The sequence below is a fragment of the Corvus hawaiiensis genome, chromosome 16, assembly GCF_020740725.1.
Source record: "Corvus hawaiiensis isolate bCorHaw1 chromosome 16, bCorHaw1.pri.cur, whole genome shotgun sequence".
In the NCBI taxonomy this organism is placed as follows: Eukaryota; Metazoa; Chordata; class Aves; order Passeriformes; family Corvidae; genus Corvus; species Corvus hawaiiensis.
This window is the reverse complement of record NC_063228.1, coordinates 13,688,035-13,713,766: the sequence shown is the minus strand read 5'-3', so window position 1 is coordinate 13,713,766 and position 25,732 is coordinate 13,688,035. Positions and strand designations below refer to the sequence as shown.

The 25,732-nt window shown below is 43.3% G+C and overlaps 1 protein-coding gene across 9 annotated transcripts in view; it reads left to right on the top strand.

The window, feature by feature from the left end:
- Window positions 1-25,732, top strand: part of NPRL3 (NPR3 like, GATOR1 complex subunit) — a 41,670-nt gene that overhangs the window by 1,086 nt on the left and 14,852 nt on the right. For 3 of the 9 annotated variants that reach the window (XM_048320681.1, XM_048320690.1, XM_048320688.1), the window contains exons 2-11: window positions 251-320; window positions 5,279-5,317; window positions 8,737-8,866; window positions 12,028-12,102; window positions 14,177-14,381; window positions 15,141-15,222; window positions 21,389-21,526; window positions 22,259-22,415; window positions 24,267-24,373; window positions 25,567-25,696. In XM_048320681.1, coding sequence (XP_048176638.1) covers window positions 251-320; window positions 5,279-5,317; window positions 8,737-8,866; window positions 12,028-12,102; window positions 14,177-14,381; window positions 15,141-15,222; window positions 21,389-21,526; window positions 22,259-22,415; window positions 24,267-24,373; window positions 25,567-25,696 — 1,133 coding nt within the window. Of the gene's footprint in view, window positions 1-250; window positions 321-5,278; window positions 5,318-5,531; window positions 5,691-8,736; window positions 8,867-12,027; window positions 12,103-14,176; window positions 14,382-15,140; window positions 15,223-21,388; window positions 21,527-22,258; window positions 22,416-24,266; window positions 24,374-25,566; window positions 25,697-25,732 lie in introns of those variants that run through there. The other 6 variants (XM_048320682.1, XM_048320686.1, XM_048320683.1 and 3 more) reach the window with 5 other exon arrangements.

Sequence of the window (25,732 nt, the reverse complement as noted above, 5' to 3'; positions counted from 1 at the left end):
ATAGTTATCCCAAAACCTGAGCAATAAGGAGGGAAATTGCATTGGCCAGAATTTTACTTTTCACTCTTGAACTGCAAACTATTACCTGTGTCAGTTTCTGTGAATGTTTCACTTTCTCCTCTTCATCCCCTGAAGGATAAAATTTTTCTCCTATTTTTCTTTACATTCTTTTGAGTGAGAGTAGAAAAACATACAAACACACATTAAACAGATTGTTCCTGGGTAAATTTATCTTTATTTTTTGCTTCAGACAAACCAAGGAGTCGATATGCTGTGAATGGCTCTGGTGACACCACAGAAGATCAAGATGGGGACTCCAGGTACGAGGGAAAACATTTCTTCTGGCCTAAGAAGTTGAAACAGAGGAGAGACAGCCTCCTGGTCTCTTGCCTCCTAGTTCCTAGGCACATTCTCTTGGACTGTATAGAAGACAACCTGGAAAAAAAAAGCTTTAATACCAAGTTATGAGCAACTTAGTGCTTAGTAACGAGGACTGTCTCATGAGGGAATGCTGCTGAATCTGCTGTTTTCTGGGCAAGGCATAGGTCAGGTATTCTGTGCTCATTAGAAAGGCAATATTACCCCTTCGAAACTAGGGAGTATTAATCCTTCGGCAAAATCCCACTTTTCTTTACCTGCCTATTTCTTACTGGATATATTATTCAGTTGCCTCAACTTCTTCTCTAGCTCATGTAATGGTCATATGGAATTGCTGTGCACTAATGAATAACTAATTTTGTTTCTCCAGACAGAGCTGCCATTGTGTCAGTGGAGTGACACAGTGGCTCAAAATGAAACTGAGACTTGAAGAGAGTTTTTAAGTACAGAAATCAGAGGGTAACAAACGCACTGAAAATAGGCAGTGTGGCGTTCAGCATGTGTGTATGTATGGATGGACCCTCTAATTAGTTTTTTCTGAGTATTTGAAATCTGCTGCATAGTTCTAAATTTATCACTACTAGATACGAGAGAAATCTGTGAGAGAAAAAGGTTTTTTGTCTGTTGGCCCATAGTTCACTTGCAGATCTTTTTTGTGATACGTATTTTAATCTCCAGTATTAATAAAAAGAAGTTGCTGCTCTTCTTTTATATAAGAGTACTAAAGAAGTAATCATCGCTTTCCCCCCCAAAAAATGTAAGCTTGTTGTTATCTTTATGACTGAGAATAGTTTAGCTGAAATTAAAATTATCCACGTGACTGTAAACATCATCAGTTAATTTGGTTTTCCAGGACTGGGATCTTACAAAAACACGTTTTTCTTGAGGTCACTTGTATCTCCTGCCTCTTCTGATGCCTTTGAAACCTTCAAACGCAGCCTTTGGTTGTGTGTCCAGTGAGTGCAGTATGGACAGGGCACAGCTCCAGTGGGAGCAAAGCATTTCTGTGTTTGGGAACTGGTGACTGGCTTTTCAGACTGGGCTGTGGAGGGCAGGAGGGCTCAGTGGACACGTTTGCTGGTTATCTCAGGGGTTTTGTTGGTTGCTGTTCAAACCCCTGGCTCTAGAATTTCCCTAGATAGATTAAGAAGGTGTTGGAATGATACCAGCTTCTGTCTCACACTGATTCTTGTTGCCTCTGCTGTTTTGGCAGGTTGGACAAAGCACTTAATGTGTGGCTGTGTTGTATGTTGCTGTGTTGCTGAATTAGTGTGATACAATATGTGGTTACTGCAGAGATGTAGGAAAAGCTTTTATCATTTCAAATCATGGTCAGATGAGAAAACTGCTGGTGTTTTCCTGAAATGGATTTTTAGACTGAATGTGCTGGCATGTAACTTACACTAAACAAATTTTAGATTGTTTCATTGTAGTGATGTCCAGAACGCTGGGCATGAAAGTTCATCCATGCTTCATCTCCTGGTCAGGTATTTGTTACTAAACTTTTGGTGTTTTTTAAATAATTTTTTCAGATCTGCTTATATCTGCCATGCATATGAAATAGAAATAGAAGAGCAGCAGCATTTAATTTGCTCTGAAAGTTTATTTCTTCTAGATGCTGGATGTTGGAGTCCAGCACACTGCTCGTGCTGCTTACATGGCTGGGCATTTGCTTTCTGAAATTCAAGGTCCCTTTCAAAATTGTGTTAGTTTCCAGATTTTTTACTGAAAGCTTTTTCCGAACAGCAGTGGGAAAGTCTGAAGTCCCCTGCATCCTACACAACTGATGTAACAGCCAAATGTATCCTCTTCAGTGGAACCTGCTAGTAGAAGAACATGCTGATGGTCTTTATATACTGAGTGCTGTTAATTTAAATTAGACAAGAGAGCTTTGTTGACAAAGTTCATATTTTTCACTGACTGATAGAGGTGGAAAAAAATATGCAAGTTTTAACTACACAGATGCTTCTTCCAGCAGAAGACAAAAAGGCATCTTCAAAACTGCAACAGATTGCTCCAACTTTGATTTGTATCAGGCAATTTTAGGAGTAACAGAAGTTGGTGCCTTGGAATAGAAGAGATTCTAAGAGAAGAGTGGAGGCAGGAAAGTGCAGATCCCCTGGAGAGAGGGAGATGCACCTGATTTGTAAGCTGGGAAAGGAAAGGGGTTTAACTTCCATGTGCTGTGCAACCAATATCATCATTGATTTTTTTTTCCTCACCAACATGAATTTTTGCTTCAGTTTGTGTGTTTCCACTGAAGATCAGATTGTAGAGACCAGAAATGGAGCAACTGGTTTTGTGAGAGCCATTCTTTCAGTGGCAGCTCCATCCCTGTAAGATCCTTCTTCTGCAGCGCAGCAGTTCCCTCCCTGGACACTCAGTGCACTCAGTCCACGGAGAGAGTTCATCAGCATCAAGTCCAGTCTGTTTTCTGGTGGTGATGATTTTCTGTCTGGACTTGTCCACAATAAAAATAATTTATGAAGTGGTTTTGTATTGTTTTTGGAAGACTTTGTCGAGAAAGAGTTGGAAAAATGCTCCTTTCAATCCCTGCGTGTCAGTAGCCCCCGTGGGTGGTTTTGGTGGCACAAATTGAGGCTGTGGAGTGGGCAGACTGGTAGGTTGAGTTGATGGGGTATGGCAAGTTTGATAATGTTGTAATGTTGGGTTTTTCCCACTGCATGCTCAGCACAAAGGTTATTTCAGATTTATCTTGTAGCTGCAATAGTTCTTAAGAGGGTTGGAGTCATCCTTTTTTATACTGGATGGCTGTCTTTAATTTATTAGCAGTCTGGCACCAATTGTGTCCTAGGTAAGATTTACTGTTGCTTTTTCCCTGAGCTATTGGATCCCAGATCAATTAATTTGGAGCTGACCTTTCCTAGAGCAGTTGAGGTGCATGTATTTCTTCATGGTCTCAGAAAGGACAAGATTAGATCAGTTTAGGTGCCTTAACTCCATTTCCATGTATATTTGTATAGATAATTGGATTTCTTTTGGCCTCCAATCTCAATTTCCTGGTCATTGTTAGGCTTTTTGGTTTTTTATAGACAATGGCAGCCTATTCATAATAATCCTTCCTCCAAGTTACTGGTGTGTATTTGCCTGTATTAATTTCTGCTCAATGGAGCTGTGTTTGGGTCCTCAGAATACATATTTTATTTCCTGCTAAAAGCAAGTTGAGCAGCAAAAGTGTTTGAGGTGTGTTGATGGTGGCCATGCAACAAAAAGGTATTCAGAAGACTGTCACTGTCAAAACAAATTGCTTGTCAAGTGTCTCTCTTTGTTGGCTTCTTCTCAGCCTTTCATCATTTGCACTTTTCAAAAACATCCTTCAGTTTCTGAGTGTTTTACCAGGAGTACACCTCCGCCCAATCTTTATGGAGATGCCTGCTAGATTTTTTCTTTCCCCTGAAAAAATATGAGGCAATTACTCCTTTGAAGTCATAAGATAATGCTATGTTAAATTGGTTTGAAATGGGTTTTTTGGTAGTTTTTCTGAAGGTGGTACAGCCAGCAAGCAAATATTCTAATGAGGAGGCACATATAGTAACATATGTTACAGCAGACTTCGCATTTTTAGTAGCAGAGCTGACTAACTGAAGGAGTTTCAGCAAATTTAGCAAATGCTTCTGTTATAAAAAACCCAAGTTACTGACAAACAAGGACGTGAATGTCCCTTTCTAACAAACAGTAGTTCTCCTGTGATAACATTTCTGTCTCCTCTGTCCCTCTTTCACTGGACTCCAGTGTTCTTCCTTGTATTTGTTCTGAAAGGCTTCCTTTCTGTAAGCCTGTGCTTTTCCATTCATCCACCCATTCCTTGAAACACCCTTCCTGTAATATCACCCCTTTGTGTAGTTTGTCATTTAGCTTCTCTACGTTCTCTTTTCAGCGACTGGCAGAAATCTGCTTTGTTTTGTATTAAGTGATTGTTGGAGGTTTTCAGTTTGTCTCCCCTTTCTAATGTGGGATAGTATAAAGCTTTTATCAGATTCATTTTTTCAGTACATTTATGAAATTGTTTCAGGAAACAAGTAGTTTTTTTATCTTCTTAATTGGGGGAAAAGTGGCAGTTGACTGTTAAAATGGAAACAGGTGTTTCTGATATAAAAGTGAGTACAGGTGCTAGCAGAGTCCTGCTCTGTACACCTGTTGTAAAGAAGGGTTTAGGGTTCTTTGCCTTGAAAGCTTTTTCAGCCTCCACTTCCTAAGTTGTGCTTATTGCCTGGGGCACACAGAGGGGCAGAGAAGGACTTCACGTGTGTGCTGTGAGTCTGGCCAGCCTTGTATCTGCTGTGTGGATCCCTGCAGGAGCAGTGGGGGCTCTGTGTGCCAGGCCCTTTACAGAATCCTGCAACAATAAACACTTGGCATCCTCTTTTCCTAAGTCTTGTGGGTGTGGAAGCACTAGAACCAGCTGGGAAGAGCTGTGGGTCATTTGGGGCTGCATGGGAGGTTCTTTGGTGAAAATGATAGTAATAGTCTAGGAAAGAAACTGAGGTTTAGAATCTGCTCTAAATCAGACTGCAAGCTCTTCTGTTTTTCTTAAGGTAAGCGTGAATTAAAAAGTGCCATGGAAATCCAGCTCCATAAATGCTGTGTACTGTGGGAAAACACATGGCAGCAGCCACTGCTAGTGCAAGGACTAAGTTACCTTAGCCTGTTTTCTCCATGTTGTCAAACTAAGCCTGCAATATATCCCTGGAATTCACCTTCCATTAACTTTTGACTCTTCTCAACAGTTGTATTTCCTTTACAGGAGTTTAACCCTTAATAGTTCATCCTAGTTTTTAATATTATCTCTTTTTTTTTTCTTTTGTATTTTGTGTACTTGCCTCGTTTATTTTCTTTTGTTGTGTTTTGTTTTGTGTTTATGGCCATGTTCCCATTTCAGAGACCAATGTCCTCTAACTGATGAGCAATTGGTTTCAGGGTAAGACAAAATGTTCTAAACAATCACCTTTGTCTAGAATGGCTTTTCTTTTCTCACCATCCTTTTAATTGTGCTTTTTGTTTCTGGTTTTTGTTTTACACTGAATGATGAGAAAATTATATGCTGAATCACAGTGACTGTAGGAAATGTATTGCTATAGGTTTATGCCAGGATAATTACAAAGGTCCTACTAACATTTCTGTGCTTCCTGTAGGGAATCCACAATGGGTGTGGCACTGTCCCTTCTGTGAATTGGAGAAAGCTGGGAGTCTCTGGGAATGCAACAAGTATAGCCTTGGCATTGTAGTTATTCCAACGAGGAGCTCTAAACCAAATTGTTTTCTGAGGAGAAATGACTTGAAAGTACAGATCAGTGAGTAAACTAATCCCAGGGTAATGATGGAGAGCTCTTTAGAGGATCCAGGTTTGAGCAGCTGTGCTGGTTGCTTGTTCTTGGTGCCCCACTCAGCTAAAGGGGATGATTAAACATGTGGAGAAAAAAGTGCTTAACTCAGGGCCTCAGAAGTAAGAAAATGTATCTCTAGTCCCTGCTTAAAATAAACCTCACCTACATACTCAGGTCCTGTTCTAAACTACTTCAAAGAAAAATTATTTATAAAAACCTTGCTTTGAATTCCTGTGGCATAGAAAAAGTTATTATCCATTCTTGGGGGAAAAAATGAATTCAGGTTTGAATTCCCCCTCCCCCCCCCTTCTTTTCAGTGTGCTGTTGCTATGTTGTGCTTGGGACAGGAGTGGTAGGATATTTGGGCAAATTAGAGCTTTCGCTTATTGTATTTACTTTCTGCCTGCTGAATTCCGTAGTACAGAAGAGGTTTGCTTCCCTCTGGAATTCACAATGATCAGACTAATCTCATAAAAGGAGAAGGGACTGTTACTGCCCAACTGCAAAACCTAATCTGCTTCTAACAAACTCTTGGGCTCTGAGAAGTCAGTGTTTTTAGGTTGTCTTAACATACCCCAGAGATGGGAAAACGTGTATTAAAATATTTAAAGTAAAAGTGTTATTTTCTAAGATGAGGTGATGAACTGAAGTAATGGGAATAACACATCTGCTGTTCCTCGATTTCCCTATTGTCTTGAGGCCTAAGAAATGTCAAAATTGTGTAGAGCACTGAGGGCTAAAAAAACCCAGACAGCAAAACTATAAATCCAGGCTGTCAGAGGAGGAGAATGGGGCTGGAGTCCAGGTGACTCCTGGGAGAGCCTGTGGTAATAGCAGGTGCAGCTAGGTCAGGATTATCTGTCCCTGAGCATGTCATCTGGCTGCAATTTCAGTACTCTCCCAGACACAGAAGACCCTGCTAGTGAGAAGATACTGAGGACTTTCCAAAATCAACCCTTTAATGTCCTCCTCCCCAATGAGCCACATACAAGGTAGGGCAGACAGGGCTCTTGGTGTCACGAGCTCTCCTGGGAAACTGCTGAATTCCCACCTTTAGCACCACATTATCTGTTAAAAGGATCTGCTGGTGTAATTCCTTGTGAAAGTCATCAGAATGATCAGTTTATCAGCTCCCAGGTATCCTTTGCCAAGACTGGAGGAGGGAAGTGTAACTAATTTCTTACCAGGAAGCTGACATTTTCTAGTTTGCCCTCGTTCTCCCTTCACTCCCCAAAACATATGCTCCTTTTGGATCCATTGCTATTACCATCTTCCTGGCTCCATGATGAGTTTATTAACAAGCAGCTCAACAGGGCAAAAAGAGGAGGAGAAGCTCACTGCTGTCATGGTGACTTTTTTTTCTATTTTGAGTGTGATCTCCAGGGACTGTCAGTCCAGGTCCTGTTTGAGGTTGCTTTGTCCTTTCCTCCCAAACTTCCCAAGTTGTGCAGCCCAGTGGCTGAGGAGCGTGGGCTCAGTGGCCCCAGGAATCTCTGGCTAGTCTCTGCTTGCCCTTAGCTTGGAGTTTGGAGCAGAGCAATCAGGGATCTGGATGTTTGTACACAGCTGCTCTTTCCATAAACCAAACATAAACAGAGTGCTGTGGTCAGGGTGACCTGTTTGTAAAAGCACCAGGGGCTTTGGCAGTTTGGACCTGTGTGGTCTTTCATCTCCAGTATTTGTAAATAAAGGACATGCCCCCTGTGCCCTTGAGTGCATTTGTCTTAATTTCTGTAGTTCTCCATGACTCAGAGGGAAGCAGGACTAAGGTACATTACTTCTTTCTCTGGGCATGGAGGGATCACTTGTGGCCAAGAGATAAGGTGAGCACAGCACACACCCATGCCTGCCCTCCTCTCTGAGTGATACTGGGTTATCTGGGACACCTGCCTGCTGGAGGGGGATGGTCTGGCAGGGACACACATCCCTGAGTGGAATACAGAAAAGAAAATAAACATTTTCATTCTTAAAAACCGACTCTCATCAGAAAGTGGTTTGAAATTCATTTGGTTAAATAGGAGCCTCTGGGAAATCAGATGAGGAAAGAACTTGTTAATAACAAGCCTTGCAGTGCTCCTATGCTAGAGCAACAACTTTTCTCTAGCAGCTGAGGTCCTCTTCCCTGTGGGTTTGAGCTTCACTGTCCCAGGGAACACCTTGAGGAAAACAAGTGTTGGTAGAGACCGGACTGATGTTGCGAGGCCATGGGAGAGAGCAGTTGTGGAATTCTTCCCTTGTCACATTGGATTTTTAGCTGGTTTTGCAGCAGTGGCTGTGTTTTACAGGGCAGACCCCTTGTAGATACTTGCCCTCCTGTCTCAGAGCTGCTGCCTTCCCCCCACCAATCCAGAGCTATTCAGTAATGCCATGGCTGGGCTTTGGGAAGGGCCTGCCCTGTCATGAATGTGGCTTATCAAATGAGAAAGCCCAGGTGAGGCCAGGCAGCTCTTGGAAGGTGCCAGTTGTCTGCTGACCACAGGTTGAGATCTGTTAAGTGAGGAACATGGAATGTCACTGATGAGCTTTGGGAAAGGAAGGACAAGTACTGGCTGTGTTTCTCCTAATTGAATCAGCTCTTTCTTGCCTTCCCCTCTGCCATACTGGGTGGCTTAAAGATCTCTGTTGTGCTTGAGTGACAGGCTGTGTCAATATGTAGTTGCTTAGTAAGTTCATTAACCTGCAGCTAAATCCAGGCAATGGCTAACTCCAGCTGTTTTTATATTTAAGCAAACTGCACCTAATCTTTTCAATGTATTTTGCTGAGCATGTAATTAAATGAGCATGACCCTGCAGTCTTTGTTGTGAATGCTTCCTTTTTTATAATTGTGATGATCTGAGAGATGTAATTTAGGGGTCCTTAATTTTACATAATTGGTGGTACTCCAGGTACAGCAATTCAGTAACAATTTACAACGCCTTAACAGCTTCAAAGTTAAATATATCTGTATTTGGAGGAATATTTTGGGGGTGTGCTTTTTGAAAATCGCAATAACTTCTGTTTCTGCTCTTCAAGGTTTTCGGATGTCATCCTGGCAACAATTTTGGCTACCAAGTCAGATATGTGTGGCAAAAAGTTTGAATTGAAGATCGATAATGTTCGCTTTGTTGGCCATCCCACTTTGCTCCAGCATGCCCTCGGGCAGGTATGGTATGAGATCCCCTCTGGGGACCTGCCTTCCTCACAAACTGCCTGGCTTTAGTGAGAAAATCTGGAATTCAGAACGTGCATGTTGGCTTTTGATCCTGACACTCCAAGCTGTCTTTTACTTACTTCTGGGTAAATGGAGTGAGTGGCAAACTGAGGGAGCTGTCAGTGATCACAGAAACTCTTCAGGTTACTGAGGGAAGCAGTGTGAGTAAAGAAAAGTAAAACTGGGCACTCCAACTCAAAAAGCTGTTTCTCACTATTTTATTTTAGTTCCTGCAAGTTAGCTTTTAGCACCTCTAATTAGTGTGGCAGTTAAAAAAACACCACTGAAAACCTTCACAAATGCTAAAAGCTGCGTCAGCCTTGTTTGGCTCTTAACTCTTCCTGAGGCTGAAGATGATCCACAAGACTTAGATGGAATATGTAGGATGTTGAAAGAGATCTAAAATTTTCTTGTGGACCAAGTCAAGCTGATGTTTGCATTGAGACCTTCCTCCATGGCCTGTGTTTTAGGTGCTTAGAATGAGAGCAATTTGCTACCTGGGCTGTGCAAAAGGCCCTGCTTAAATCCAGGAAAGAATTCATGTGCTTCTGTGTTCCAAATATTCCCTATCCTATTCCTTCTTCCTGATCAACTCTAGGAATGAACTAGGCTTTGGTAATTTCTGAATCCAACATGGATCCCTGTCACTGAACTGCTTTGGTCTCATTTTTCATCAAATTTGCTAAGTCATTCCTTTTTTCAGGGGGGGGGAAAAGTCTCCTTGCCAATTCTGTCCTGCTTTCTAGCTATAATTAGAGGTGGAAACAGCTTGTTGGTAACTGCAGCTTGATATTTAGAGGACCAGACTGCTTTAATCCCAGTGAGGAGCTGGCCTAAAGCATCAAAAGATGCTACTTTGGGAACTCAGTTGTGAGTCTGCAGGAAATGTCATGGAGGATCACCAAGACTCAGCCCTAAAAAGGTTAAACTGTCTTGGAAGACAGGATTCAAGTGTGCCCAAGCTGTGCAAATCCATCAGCAGCCCCAGACAAGGCAAGTGATGAACCAGGCCCGGGGTCTGTATTGGGACCCCAGCCAGGAGTAGGAGACAGGACAAAGGTGTGATGGATTTAACCAAGGGTCCATCCAGGAGACAGACACAGCTCCAGGCCCTGGGCTGAGCTTAAATGGGGCTCCCAGGTCATGGACTAGGAGGTGTGTGTGGAAACCCAACTGGGGCTGGTCAGGGCCATTAAGACCTTTTGGTGCCCTCAAGGCTCTGGCAGCAGCAGCCTGTTCTCCCTCAGGTCATTTTCCTTTATTTTACTAATCTCTGAAAGGCCTAACTTCCTAAATGTGCTGTAAATGAGGTTGAAAATCTGGATTTGCATTTTTTTCACCACTTAACTATTGTACATTCTTTCCAGCCAGTTTAATACTAATTGCATGAAATGCCACTTCATTTCAATTTGTCTAAATAAAATTGCATCTGGGCAAATAAACAAAGTTATAAAGAGCTGTAAACACCTTTTTTGTTACTTCTGAAGGATATTCTTTTTGGGTGTGTCTTATCAACCCAGGAGGCACCCCAGAACTTTCTAGAGTCCAGAATCTTCTCGATGTGGCAGCCATCTCTGCTGGTTTATATCAGTCTAAATGTGAGACCCTCCTGCAGTTAGGAGGAAGCCAGATGGAGCTACTTTTCCATGGAGCTCAGGCAGTGACTGGAGTAACCCAGCAGCCTCTGCTTTGGGTTTCCTCAGAGTTCATGCTGCAGTAAACTGATCCACAGGACAGCTCAGCAAATGCTTACTCAAATGAGATTCAGGAGTTACAAGAGCACAAATATTTAATCCTGTGTGCCAGATTGCCTTTTATGTAGCAGGAGTTCTGAATTCTTCAAATTCCTTCAGCATTTTCTTTCCCAGCTTAGTTGTCTTCTTTTTTTCTGGACATGAGGTGATATGAAATCTAGCCTGCATCCCAGCTGATGTTAGTGGTGGTCGTTTCTTTGATTTTAAGGAAGGAACAGGATCAGTCCTTACACTTGGAAATTCACAAGATGTCCTGGAACTGGTCAGTCCAGAACAGATGAACACAGTAAACTGCCTTTACCACTCTCCCATCACTGCCTTTTCAACAGAGTGTAATTTTCACTTTAGGAAAAAAACCCCCCACAACTGGGTATCACCTCTTAGTTTTCTAAATTTTGAGACTCTTGGGTGAAAGCACTCAGATTTTGGGGTCCACTACCGAGCAGTTCCCTGCTGGTGCTTGGAACCTGTCGGGAAGGGCAGATGCTGCTCTGTGGTTGCCCTGGCTCAGGTGCTGCACATACTTTGGGTAGAGACCAACTATTGTTTGGCCTGGCAGGTTCCAGCTGTTTGCACTTGGGCTGGGGTGGGTGTTGAGCAGGGGGAGGTGGGAACCTCCTCTGCATTTTGTGCTCCATCTTGTGGCAGCATGTGCTCCTCTTGGAGCTGTTGCTCTGGCTGTGCAAATTCCACTTGCTTGTCTCAGCTTCAGCTGTTTCTTCTCGCTGGAAAGATTGAATCTGCCTTAGGGATGGAGCTGTCTGCCACAGAGAGAATAGAGGGGCTGGATAATGTGTTTGAAATCCTGCAGGAAGGGAAAAATCAAACCTTTTCTTTTAGTACTGCTTTGCTAGAGCATATTTTTTCTGATAAAAGCAGCAGCTTGTAACAGGATGCAACTGGAATAGGGATTCTAGGAAAGGAAAGAATAGGTGTGGCCTGAGATGAGAAATCTGTGGAATTCTGTTGACAGTATTTCTGACAGTTGTGCTAAAGAATTTAAACCTAAGGCCCCTAATGATCCTAAATGTAATAACAAAGACACTAAGTAAGAGTGCTGTCTTAACTGACACTCATTTCCATGCTCATGGCCAAAAGGTTTTGGTTTGAGTCTTCACAGCTGCTCAGCAAAGGCACTGTTGTAGAGTAACTGTGACACTTTAATTAAAAAAAAAAATCATAATTCTATTTTTTGCAAGTCATATTTGATGATATAAATTGATTTGTCTGCTCTCTTTTCTCAGCTTGTTATTTAACTAAGGCTTTTTTTTTTTAAATTTTCTTTTCATTATTACTTTCCCTTTGTTACTGGCTCCAACTGACACTAGCCTCTGGGATTTTTTAAAAAATATTTTTCAGGTATCCAAAACTGACCCCTCACCAAAGAGAGAGATGCCCACCATGATTCTGTTCAACGTGGTGTTTGCACTAAGGGTAAGGACTGTCTCCATTCCATCTGACAGTGGGATGTGCTTTGGATGCATGAGAGAATGCAGTAGGCCCACTCCAGGCTTGTTTTATGATTAATGGACAGTGTTTGAAAGCTGCCTCCTCTCAGCAGTGAGGTCACTGTAAAGGGAGAGTGCCAGGGAGCAGCAGCTGAGCAGCTAAATGAGAAAAAAGGACAAGTGAAGAATAAAGAGGTTTCAATGCTCAACAAAAACCTGGACCAAATATGTAGTTTCTGCTTGGAATTTTTTTTCAGGCTTCCTCTATTAACTGGGTGCTGGTGTTAAGGGATCCTGGCTTGGCTAATTAGATGGTATAAAGCCCTAGAAATTTCATTATGTTCAAGCATTATTTGATTTCTGAGCTCTGGCTTTCTTTTCCTGATCCACAGGTTGTTTAAAAATAGAAGAGGGAGCTGGAATAGTTGTCTTTATGGAAGTGGTTGATTTTTGCTCAACTGGATGTAATGTCATGATTTAAAAACCTCCAGCTCCTTGCTTGTGAAAGGAACTTTATTTTTTCTTTTTAGCTCTGGTACTTTTCTTACCACTGGCTTTTGAGTGGTGACATGGACATGGCCCCAGCCTGGATGGCTTGTCCTCAGATGAGGAGCAAGGTTTCACACAAGACAATTATCTGAATCAAGCAAGAAATTGTTTATGGAGTTCTGCTGGGGATCCAGTGTTCCTGTGCTTTGGGACACTCCTGGGTCAGGAAGTGCTGAATTTGCAATAGAGGAGTTGATTTTAGATTTCACATGTTAAGAGGTGTTGCTTTGGTGAATTGTTAAAGCCCTGTGCTTTGTTTGCAGGGAAGTGTGTGTAGATGCACCTGCAAGCACACACACTGATGCACACTGAGTCATGTGGCAGCAGCAGTGTTGAAACCAATGCTCTTCCATTCACAAGAGCTTGGTAAAGTGCAGTGAAGGCTAGCCCACATTTTTCTGGAATCTAATTTCTAGTGTTTCTAGGAAAACTTGTTTTCTTTGCCCTTCAGCCATGTGATGATACTGATGTAATTGTGTGTGTGATGCAGCACTAAATCCATTTGCCAGATGAGACACTCTTAGTTCACAGGGAGCAGTCAGGTTTCTGGAAAGTGTTGGGCAAGAAGCAAGTAGAAATTTTTTCCTAGGATGGAGTAGTGCAGTGCAGGGAGTGGGTGGAGGCCCTCAGAGATAAAGATGAGTGTCCATCTGCAGTGGGCAGACAGAGCAGGCAAAAGCCCAAGTGTTTTAATCAGCACTGATCCTGCTGTGTTTGAGCTTCAGGGCCACCAACGTGGCGTGACTCAGCAAGAACAGCGGAGTCAAAAAAACCTGATGAGTCATGGTTTGCTGGTTTCTCACTTGCCAGAACTTTAAATTCCTTTAAATGTCTTAACAAACATGAAGCAGCTGCTGACTCATGCTGGAGCTACTGAGTTCCCCCTCACCCCCCCTTGGCAGCTGTACTGACATGATAGATTTTTCCAGCACTTTCTTTCTGGGACTTTCATAAATGCAGTGTTAGTAATAAGCTGTATTTGTGAATTTTTTAGGAGTGTAAATCCAAATTAATTCAGAGTTGGGATGAAAATGTTGGTCACGAGCTGGTAATTGTTACTTAGTTACTGCCTTGTCAGTACATAGGACAAATACCAGTGTGGCAACGTGGAGTGAGTGGGACATGTTAGAGCCCTGCAGCCCTTGTGCTGCCAGGGAGTTTAACCTGAACATTGGGATAAAGCTTGACACTTTCTTGTCTCACTGTGTGAAGTTGAGTTCTTTGCTCTCTGCTAGTAGAAGGCCCTTTAACAACTGGAAAAACAAAGCAGCTAGGGGTATCACATCCAGGTGTGGTGTTCCTTTGATGCACATAGACAAGCTTAGAAATCCAAATCACATTTGGACACCTCTGAGCTTCTGCTTGGTTGCCGGTAGAGAAAATTCTGTTCTTTTTCCAGTCGAGAGGCTGATTTTTGGTATCAATGGAAAATCATTTGACCTCTCAGCCATCATCACTGTAGTGCTGTGTGCTGTGGCTCAGTGGCTGCTCGTTTGCCGTGTTCCCTGCAGGCCAACGCGGATCCGTCCGTGATCAACTGCCTGCACAACCTGTCGCGCAGGATCGCCATCGTCCTGCAGCACGAGGAGCGCCGCTGCCAGTACCTCACCAGGGAGGCCAAGCTCATCCTGGCTATCCAGGACGAGGTGTCTGCCATGTCAGAGAGTGAGTGCTTTGAGCAGCAATGGCTCTGTCCAGGAGCACTCTTTCAGAGAGGTGCTGATTGTACCTTCTTACTTCTCCTATGCCTGGGATCACTGTGAACAAGTTTTGGTGCTCTGTAGCATTCTGACAGCTTTTCCCTGCATTTTTCCTCAGCCAAGTTCACTATCCCTATGCTGAGATGTGAGTTTTAGAGGTGAAGTAGTTTCTTTGCTTTCTTTGCTAGTTAAGTTCAGCAGAATCCCTGGAGACTTTGCACTGAGCCATCATGTTTGCCTCTTCCTGTCAGGCTGCCATGGAAGAGCTCCTATGTGTTCTGCTTCACCCAGCCTAGAGCAAGTTTTCCATGCTTTAATGCTGTCTGCTGAGTCACCAGACTTCTACGTGGAAGCTTTACCCTTACATGCTGCTACCTGGCTAGCAGTTACAGAGCACTTTTACAGATGGCACTTGGAAATGTACTATAATAATATGCACTATTTAAGGTGAACTCTCTCTGACAGTGATGCATTATCTTGCTGCGAGCATTAAAAATTAAAGCTAACGTTTGGAAAAGCAAAGCACTTAAAATCATCATTTGTCAAATTTGGTTACATGTGCTTAACTGAGTTGAAGTTTAGGAGAAGTTGGCAATAATTCACTATTATTATTTTAACGTGTGACTTGAGTTATTGTAAAAGCTTTGAAAGATAATTGTAGATTCAAATGATACGAATTCTGTCCCTAAGATACAGGTTGATACCCAGTGGGGGAAGAGGAAACTCTTTGATTTGAAATCAATTATTTGCTGTCTTGTTTTGAAACTTTCCATAGCCACAGAAGGGCCCCAGTCACCTTTTCATCACATCCTACCCAAGTGCAAACTGGCCAGAGATCTCAAAGAGACATATGACAGGTAAGTTGGATTTTAGTCCTAGCTCACAGTACGCTGTTTCTCACTGAAATCTCTTTGTTCTTAAGGATATTATCCACTTCCTCATGCTGTTAATCATTGGGATTTGGGTTTTAAACCAGGCAGAGCAATGTGAAGCCTGGCAGTCAGGTGAAATGCTTGCAGAACTGCTATCCTAATCATTATCTTGGTGTGTCTTTGGTATCTTGTTCTTAAAAGTTGGCGATGTCTGTCACAGCTTTTAGAATTATTATTTTCTTCCTTAGCACAGAGGCACCTAATGACAAGTGAATTGTAGAACTGGCAAGTGTCATAACAGGGGTATCGCAGCACTGGAGAAGGGCTCTAAACCTGCAGCTAAGAGGAAAGTGCTGCAGGAGCACTGATGGCAAGTCAGGAACTGCCCTGGCTCCATTTGTGCATGTCTGGACAGCAAATTTGGATGAGATGCTGAGACTTCCAGCAGAATGGAAAGTGGAACATGCTGTTTCTTGACTGGATTAGAAGTTCTGGCAAAGGTTTCAAAGCAGTGTGGAGTTGGTGTTGAACTTGAGCAGGAGCCTGGGCCTGTCAGTGCTGCCTCCTCAGGCCCAGAGGCTCCTCCAGCCAGGAGATGTGCTTGGGGAAAGGCCTGGACAAAGGGACACAGAACCTCTGCATGTGTGGGGGAAGGCGCTGTGCCCCTTGGTTGGGGTGTTTGTCAGGGATTCCGAGAATTAGACTGGAGTTCCTCAGGGAACCCTTTATCCTCCCTGGGTTGTGGCTGCTCTTGTACAAAGGGGATCAGAGCCCTGTAGGGTAAGGCACTGGGAGCCTAAATAATGTAATGGTAGCAAAGAGTATCAGAAAACTTCTACCAAGCTGCTCTTTGTGCTCAAGAGCTGTGAATTCCATCTTGTTTGAAGGAATGTGTATTGTTCCACACACCTTGCACAAAACCTGTACTAACCCTTTAAGTAAGGCAGTTTTTGTGCAGCCTGTAATTCTAATATTCAAATCATGTTTTTCTGTTCCTCTAGGGCTGTGTATTTATGACTGGGCAAACCCTGATCGTGTTTCCAAACATTTTAGGGACACAGTGACATCTTGTGGCATTTAGCTGTGACTGTAGCAACACAGAGCTCGAGCTCATGTACTCTGCTGCTGTGAGCCCTCCCAGAGATAAGGAGGAATAGACAGACCATGGAGAAATACACTTTGGTGCTGCCCCCAGCTGTAAAACAAGGCAGTTGCTCCCTCATTTAGGCATTGTGAGTGGAGAAGAAGTGGTGCAAGTTAGATTTTGATGCTTTTGCATGACAATGTCAAAAGCAAATGTAAGAAATAAGGTGTTGGTAAAAATCTGGAGTACCTGTGTGCTTGATTGGAAAGTTGTACTTGAAGAGGAGCTGACGGTGTTGTTGGCTGGCTGGGTGATAAGGAGGTGTTCTGCACGGTTTTGCCATTAATACTTAATATGAGAGCATAGGAAATATGCTTGTTATACCTGCAGTCACATCAGCTGAGAGGAGCTGCAGCACCTTGCCAGGCAGGCATAGATTTTAAATTATTTTTTAGTAAGGTAGAAAAAGGATTCTAGAAATGCAATCTTCTTCTGCAAGTCCAAGATGAATTGATTATTCCTGTGTGGCAGCAGCTTTGGAGTGAAGTCTGTGTGGTCTTCTATGAAATGAGGGTTAATCATAAGTGACATGGGGTTACAAAAAAAAAAAAGCAGATAGACAAGAATGCATAAAGCAAGTCTTGCCTGTAAGATAGGAACTAGTCCTGCTCACAGCTGTAAAACTCTCACTGTAATGACTATTTTATCCAGTTTGGACACCACATTTCAGGAGGGATTTAGGCCACCTAGAGAGTGTGGAAGAGTGTGGATGACCTCAGAGGGAAGATGGAAAGATTTGCTCTGTTGCTTTTAGAGGAGAAAGCGCTGCTGGGAAGGGTAAACCTTCAGATGCATGCAGTGACAATGTGCTGCTTTAAATTTCTGGCATAGCCTTTGGCTGTAGGAGAACAGCCAGTGGAGTGGAGAGAGCACTTTGAATTGCAGATGGAGCCCAGCTCTCCGTTTGAGATTTGCTCCAACCAGCATTTCCAAGTGCCTGCTGATTTCTGCAATTCCAGCCCAATTTCCAGGGTTGCTCCAGAGGTGCTGTCGAGCCCTTGGCTTCCTGTAGATGGTGCTGAGGTATTTCAGGCAAGACCCAACGTGTCCTTGAGCAAGTTGGTTTGTGCAAAACCACAAGTGTAGGAATATTTTTGTCATTCAAAGTGTTCTTTGTGTTTTGAATGAGATGCCTGTGTTTCCTCGGGCAGGATCAGTACCCAGGACATCCTGACTGTAACACTATTGCTGCTATAGAAATGGAGTGCTATTAGACTGACAGCTTAGAGGCTTTCAGCATGTACTTCCTGGGACCCTTTTGTCTCTAATGGAGAGAACTAGAATGTTTCTTTTTGATTAATTCAGAAAATTGAGAGTCTTCATTCATCTTGTCCCCAGGCTGAAGCATTTGTGTGGAACAGAAAGCAATGGGTTTTAGGCCCAAGAAAGTTTTCAGGACCTCCAGGGCTGAAAAACTTACTGGTGTTACAATATGTGTCTCTTTTAAGGAGCTTTCACCAAGTTTTATCTGCAACTGCAGATAATATGTGAGCTTGATACTTACTAACTGCCTGTCTGGTTCTAGTAAACTTCTCTCAGCTTTGCATTGGCATAGAAGTGAAAGTATGGAGAGGTTTTTGGGGTGGTTTGGATTGTTTGTTTCTTCTTTTTAATACATAAAGAGCCTTTATAAATTTTTAGCATAGTGGGACTTGAACTGAGTGGTATATCTAGCCCATCTCAGCAGCTCAGGGAATACTTATATGAGACTTAATGAATTATTAGATGTGATTTCTGTGGCTGTACTGTAAAATACAATCCAACTACAGTTATTTATCAAAGGACAGCCCATGTCCTTTGATATAAGGAAATACAAAATAATTTCAAAGCTCTGAGTAGTCACAACCTCTAGGAAAAACAAACTCCAGAGTTACAAGCTCACTTCCACCAAACTCAAAAATGTGTTCCTTTCTGATATAGACAGGATAGACATGATATGAGGTGTGGATATGTAAAAATTCATAACTCTTTTATAAACATGAAGTGGGATTTCTTTGTTTTGCCAATAGTTATGGAAAAGGCTACAGTTCTGTGAGATACTGGCAAGCTTTCAGGTCCTCGTTTTGGGGCAGTATCTCACAGTTCAGGACACAGCAGAACAGAGCAAAAGAGCAGTGATATTCCACAAAATAGTCCCCAGCTTCCTGCAGCTCTGGAGGGGGTTTCTGTACATTCAGCAGCTTTCAGCTGATCTCACTTCCCGGAATTAGCCCACAACCCTGTGAGCCAGGGTAAATATTTAACAAGCACAGCATCCTCTGATAAGGAGGTCCATGGCTTAACTACTTTCTGTGTTTCTTTCTATTTCTTCTGAACTTTGCTCCTTCTCGTATCATGAGATGTCTCATGGGCGTTATGATGGAGAGACATTAAACAGCTTTTTCCTATTTGCCTCTCGCTCTCTCAGTTTTAAACTACTCTGATATCTGATTATCCTGATCCTTCCCCATGTATCCCTCAGACTGCTCATCAGGTGTTATCAAACCAGAGATTAAAAAAAAAAGTGTTGAAACTTAAGTTCTTACAGAATAAAATGTTTTTGAGGGTTTAATATCCTATTGCCTGAATCTTTGTGTCTGTACTGGGGACATTATTTAACTCTGCCATCTGGCTAAGGGCAGTTGCAAGTGTTGCTGCTGGAGGGTGTAGCTTGTTCCTTGTCAAATTACAGACACTTAAATTATTTTCCATCCAAGGAGGGGCAGGTGAAGGAGAAATCTGTGCATAAAGCTGTAATGATGGCTGGAAATTGTACAGTTGAATGCAAATGCAGAAGAATGAAATTAAGATCCAGATCAGAACTGAAAATCTGGTTTTCTTGTTGTCTTTAATTCTAGGCTCTTGTTGTATAGTGCACTGTAGACAAAATTATGCTGTGGAGAGTGTAATTATGTAATTAAAGCTTTTGCCTTGGTGCACTTGGACCAAAGAATGAAAGGAACCAACTGGATCTTTTTCTGAGTGTTAAACTCTGCAGGGAAAATATCCCTGCAAGTGTTTCATGCTTTCATGTATCTCTGCTGCTCTTGGATAACCTGTTTTTACAACTCCAAGAGTTTTCAGGTGGTCTCTGAACTCGCTTGTCCCATTCCTTTATTGCCATGTTTCCCCTTGTGAGGATTTGGCCTGGGAGATGCTGTGGATAACCACAGCTTCGGCCCTTTTCCCTGATGTGTTTTGAGGGAATCCAGCTTTCTGTGTCAGTTGTTTGTGTGGTGGGATAAGCAGTGTTACTGGAGCTGCAGCATTTAATGAACTAAAACAGAGGTGTTTGTGCTTTGCATGTTCCTTCAGGGTTGGGAGCCTCTGAGCGGATGAGAGTTGGTGGGGCCAGAGAGACACTGGATTCACCCTCTCAGTTTCTCTTAAAAAGAGCAAAACACATGGTATCTGCTCAATTTGCAGCTTGAAAAATCAGCATTTTCCAGAGTTCAATGCAAGATTTGAGAACAAAATCTTTTGCAAAGCATTGTGTGCAGTGAGATAGATGCTCCCTAATGAGTCTGATCATGTACGAGGCAGGGGGGGATCGCGTTTGCTCCCTCACCACTCTGTTGTGGTTTGGTGAGTAGTTGCACCAGCAGCCAAAGCTACCCAATGTTTTTGTTTAAAGCTGAAATTTCAGCTCTCTCCAAACCCTGTGCACAGCCAGATGAGCTTGAAAAAGAGCATGTTAGTCTGTGACCTGCAATTGGATGCTGGTTATAAATGGTTAAATCACCACATAAAGACTTTTCCAAGGTGTGTATTTGCTCCCGGCTTGTTGCTGGCATGTTTTTTAATCTGTTTGTGTAGAGGGGGAAATTCATGGGAGTTATTGACACAAAAGTCAAATTGCGAGTCTCAACACACTTGTAATTTAAAATTCAGGCTGGAATTTTCAGAGTGCAAACTTTGAAATTTGATTTTAAGCCAAAAGACGTTGTTTGGGAAGAAAGTTTAAAATCGAAGGGCTTTGAGAAGTTCAGTTCTCTGGTGTAGACAAGATTAGCTGTTTCTTGATATTGATCAGCAAGTTTATATGTGTTCCTAACTCATGAAGAGGTGTGGTAGGCCTTGCTGCTTTCTCCCAGCACAGTTGTTCCCAGGCCAGCATTCCCTGCCCGTGGAATGGGAATATTGTGAGGGTTTGCAAAGTGGTGCTGGCTTAACTCCCTATGGTACATTACCCATTTTAAGTAACTGTAGTTCCCTCCTGAGGTGTATTCCACCTCCTGTCTAGATTTGCACACTTCTGTAAAAGCACCTGAATGATGTTCCTGGCTCTAATCTCCAGCTTTTCTGGTTTTTTCAGTAAAAGAGGCTTATTGTTGCTTTCAGGCTGAGCGCCAGGGTCAGACTTTATTGTCTTTATTATTCCTGATACGTCCATCATTTCCATTCCAGTCCTGTTGTCTGGAGTCAGCTTAAGGGCTTAGCTTAGTCCCTGTGGTTTCCTAGAATGAAGAAACCATTTAAGAAGCACGTTTGTGATTTCATGTGACAAGCAGGAACAGGTTAGTAAGGAAACAAACAACCTAAGCAGAACCAAAGGAGGCTGTTATTGTGGAAATGTGCTGCTTGGAACAGCCCTTGCCCAATACAGACATCCTCTTTTCTTTCTCCTTGGAGAGGAGGATGGAAATTGGAGGTGAAGACAGCCCAGTTCATCTTTGCCCTTTGCAGCTTTGGCCTAGGGAATTTTCCTTTGCCTCGCAGTAGATCTTGAATAAACTTTTAAAACTTGAGACACTGCTGCAATGTTAAGAGCAGAGGGAGCAAAAGATCAGTGGTGAAGTCTCTCAAATCTCCCTCAAAATGCCATGGGGGATGGTGCTCTGTAAGTCCCAGTGTAGGAGGCCCTTGCAGTTAGGAGTCAGCTGGTCCTCAGCCAGCCTGGGGACAGACAGGGTGCATTCAGTCTTTTCCTGTCCTGATCTGATTTCTGTGCAGGGGTGACTCTGGACCACTGTTTTCATTTGTGATATAGGGTAAATGCTGTATGGATTTATTGCCTTCCTATTTTAGTCTCTGCACGACAGGGGTGGTTCGTTTACACATCAACAACTGGCTGGAAGTGAGTTTCTGCCTTCCTCACAAAATCCACTATGTTGCCACCAACTTCATACCCCCAGAAGCAATCGAGAGAAGTCTGAAATCTATCAGGTAAGAGCAAGATCTGCCCCTCCAAGTGTGGCCAGTCCTTGCTTCAGTTCCAAGGGTGATGCTGCAGACATCTGAGATGGCACAGTCACACAGGGATGGTGTGGCTGGGCTGGAGAGGTGGAGGGCCCTGCGCTCACACAGGACTCCCTGGAGCTGCTGCTGTGGCACTGTGATGCTGCTGGATTCATGGTGGTGGGAAGCCACAGCCTTGGTGTTAACTCTAGGTGGTTGTACTGAGGAGATGCTGCAAGAGTGGCCTGCACTGTTTGCAGCCAGGAATTGTGTGTTCATTTTAATCTGTTGACCCAGAAGTAATTCTGCTTTTGGAAGGAAGAGAACCCAGGTCCTGTGATACCTTATTTCCTGTGTTTGTTGATCTGCAAAAATAACTTAACTCTTGCTTTCTTCCTTTCTTCTACTCCATTCTGTATTTCAGTAATGCAGACTAGCAGTTTTCAGACTAGTTCTCAATTGTGTGCCAGTACAGTGCAGTCTTTTTTCCTTGTTGCTGGGGTATCCAGTAACCATATAACCATCTGTCCCCTGTTTATAGGGAGTGTCTTATGCTGTGACATAAAAATAAGCTTATTTCGAACCCAGTTAGAGCAAAAGGATGGTATTAGAAATTCTTTTTCTACCATTAGATTGACCTCAGGTATCGTGGTGTGGGAATAACAAAGCCTTCAGGAAAAGCTGCAGTTTACTGTGCAAATGTATTCTATTTTTCTGCAGGCCTTACCATGCCTTATTACTTTTAAATGATGAGAAGTCATTGCTTAATGAGCTCCCGTTGGACTGCTCTCCTGCCCTGGTGAGAGTAATTAAAACTACCTCTGCTGTGAAGAATTTGCAGCAACTGGCTCAGGATGCTGACTTGGCATTGCTGCAGGTACGGGGAGCTGTCAGCGGCTGCTGAGAGCCTTTTAAATCACGAGGTGTTTTCTTCTGTGTGCCCGTGGGCTTCTGTGCTGCAGGAGCATGTCAGCTGCCTTGGTGTGAGCAGAGGGCAGGGAGAAAGTACCAGCCCTGGAGCCTGGGGAAAGGCTGGAGAAACAAAGGGCAGGGGTGCAGGGACAGTGCTGGGCAGCCCTGCAGCTGCATCCCATCTCAGATGGGAGTCTCAAGTCCTGGGGGTCTCTAGTCCCCAGCCTGGGGGTCTCTAGTCCTCACCAGTGCTCAGGACAAGTCCATTAAAACAGGCTGATGAAAAACTTCTCTTCAAATTGTGAGCACCTCCAGGGCTGCATCCCACAGCCTCTCTGCTCCAGCACGTGACCAGCATCAGAGTGAAACCTTTCCTCATATCAAAAGGGAATTTCCCAATGTCCCCTTTGTGTGTGTTGCCTCAGGACCTCTCCCTGTGCCCCTCTGAGGAGAGTGACTCTGTCTTCTCTGTGCTTTCCTGTTTGGTGGTTAAAACCAGAGCAAGTTGTACTCTTGACTGACACCACAGTGGTCTGTCTTGGTCCTGCCACGTTGATGTCTACATGCAAATGAAGCACTCAAAAAGCAAGTGAAGATTTACAGCTGCCATGGCCAAATACGTTGCTTTCCCTGGAGCTGCCGGGATCTTTTCTACCAAAGCCTTGTGAATGCCTGTGCAAACCTTCCCATCCATTTCCTTTAGTCCCTTAGTGCACAGACTTTGCAGAGTCATGGGAAGAAGATCTAGTTTAGGCTTGGGCAAAGATTTTGAGCCAGTCTCCCCAAGCCAGCAGCTCTTTCCAAATACCTTTCCAGTGACACCCAGCTCTCAAATCTGAATTGCTGGAGGTGACGTGATGAGCCCTTGGAAAGGGAAGTTTGTGCCAGTGGAGGGATGAGACTCTGGCACTCACATGAGTTTTGAGGCCACAGAGAGACCCCTGTGAATGACTGTGATCATTTGGGATGATTATATGAGATGATTCCAGAGAGGGAAGGGCCATTCCATGCTCCTAAGGGTTGATCCAGACCCAGGGACACAATCTGTGCTCTGTGTGACAGGGGAAACACAGCTCATCATCACATGTTCTTCTGTTCATAGGTCTGTGCCTTCTCTTGTTCCAAGGGAAAGGTCCTGCTTTGTAATAAAATTCCAGGTCTGTCTGCCGTGGTCTGTGGTGTTACTTGGCCATGGGATGGACTCTGGAAATTCCCTACTGCTTCTGTAATTTTGTTCTCCACAAAAAAGCACGGTTAAATGCATCTAATGATACAGGCTGGATTTTATGTCTTGTAGACACTATTTATGTGGCTTTTCCAGAGCCATTAGCAACCACTGACTTGTTTAACACATTAAAATACTTTGTATAGCTCATTACTGAAATACCTCTGTGCAGTAAAAAGGCAGTGTTGGTTTCCTTTGTGTTTCTGTCATAGTAGAAGCTGATTCTTTTGTTTTATTTTTCATGTATAACACAATGCATTTTGTGCATAAACAAAAATAGTTTTTGGGGACATGAAAAGAAACTAAACTTGTATTGATACAGTTTGAAGGAATTCCTTTGAGGCAGGAAATACTAAGTTGCTTAGAAATGTGAAGCGAATCTCTGGAAATTCATAACCTTGTCAAATGCTTTTTGATCTGCCACATGTTATATTAAACCATGAATTTATTCTGAAGGCAGGGTGAAAAGATGGAACATTTTTCTTTCATTTCAGCTCAAACGAGACTTTTTTTTGTTGTTGTATGGAATGCTTGCTGAGAGTTTGTATATTACTTTTGCTCCCCTAATTTTTCCCTGTTTTCTCAATACAGGTTTTCCAGCTTGCTGCACATCTTGTTTACTGGGGCAAAGCAATTATTATTTATCCTCTTTGTGAAAACAATGTCTACATGCTTTCTCCAAATGCCAGTGTCTGCCTGTAAGTAGAAGGACAGTGTGTTGCTTTGCAGCACAGTGCTGAAGAGTGCAGATGCACTTTCCTTCCCTGACTGGATAGAGAGTGGGATCTTTCTTAATTAATTTGTTGAGACTGTACAAAACACAAACCATTACATGAGCCTGGACTTGCACAGCCCACAGTGTGGGCAGGGAGGAGCAGCAGAGCAGATCAATATTCCTCTGTGGTGGTGAGGGCCCTGGAAGCAATATTTACCCTGTGGAGCTGCTGTCAGTATTTTTAGTACTCTTGCTCACTGGATGTTCAATATGAGAACATCTACAAACCAAAATACTTTATGATTAAGTTAAATGAGTGGTTTATAGGGCTCTCTGTGTAGCTGGCACACCTGACATGAATCAAAAGTAGCAAAAGTTGCCATTGTGTTGCTTCATGTGCTGGCATTCCGTACTGTGTGCCTTGTCACAGCCAGAAGGCAACGTGGCTGTTTGGAGAGCAGGCAGAGCCACTGCAAGGAAGATGTGGAGGCAGTGGTGGGTATTTTTGCTTTGCTGAAGATTGTTAAGCCTTCCTCTGTTGGTTTTTGAGATGTTTTTAGACTCTGTGTTGGAACTCAGTTACAGGAAAGTAGTTTTAAATCAAAACTTCGGTGATGGAAGTATAAAAATAGGGCTGGAAGGGACCTTGAGGTCATTCAGCAGCAACTGTGCCTGTGTCATATATGGCAGTGCTGTTCTTGAAGACCTTTGGAGATGGAAATGCTAAGACAGTTTTCCTAATATATAGCTTGACTATCCTTCACTTCTGCTCAGTCATATTGCTTGTCTTATCAGCATGGGGAGGGGGCTCAGCCACATCTGCAGCTGCAGTTGGCACATTCAGAGGCTGTGTGTCCTGCCCAGCCCTGCCCAAGCTCTGTCCCTTTCATCAGAGGCTGCACAGGTCTGGACTTTTTATCACTTTTATTTTTCTCCTCTGGATTCCCTCCACACCTTGAATAAAGGGCTGGAGCTGAATGTAAGGCTGAGGTGAAAGTGCATGAGCTTCTGGCTGGCTTCTGCAGGACACAACATGCCATCAACTATCCTTAGGGGTTTTCTAGATCACAAGGAGTATTACATTTGGGAATTGGCACTTCTGCAATGCTTAAATGGATAAAAGTTAACCTGACCAGCACTACAGAGCTGATCTGTGCCTTTGCCTCTCTCCTGCAGTTACTCTCCCCTGGCAGACGCCTTCTCCTGTCAGTTCCGGGGTCACAACCTGCCCTCGATGCTGGCCAAGTTCTCCCTCCCGGTGTCACTCTCCGAGTTCAAGAACCCGCTGGCACCGCCTGTGCAGGAGGTGAGCTGGGCACTGTCCAACAGCTCCTTGTTCTCC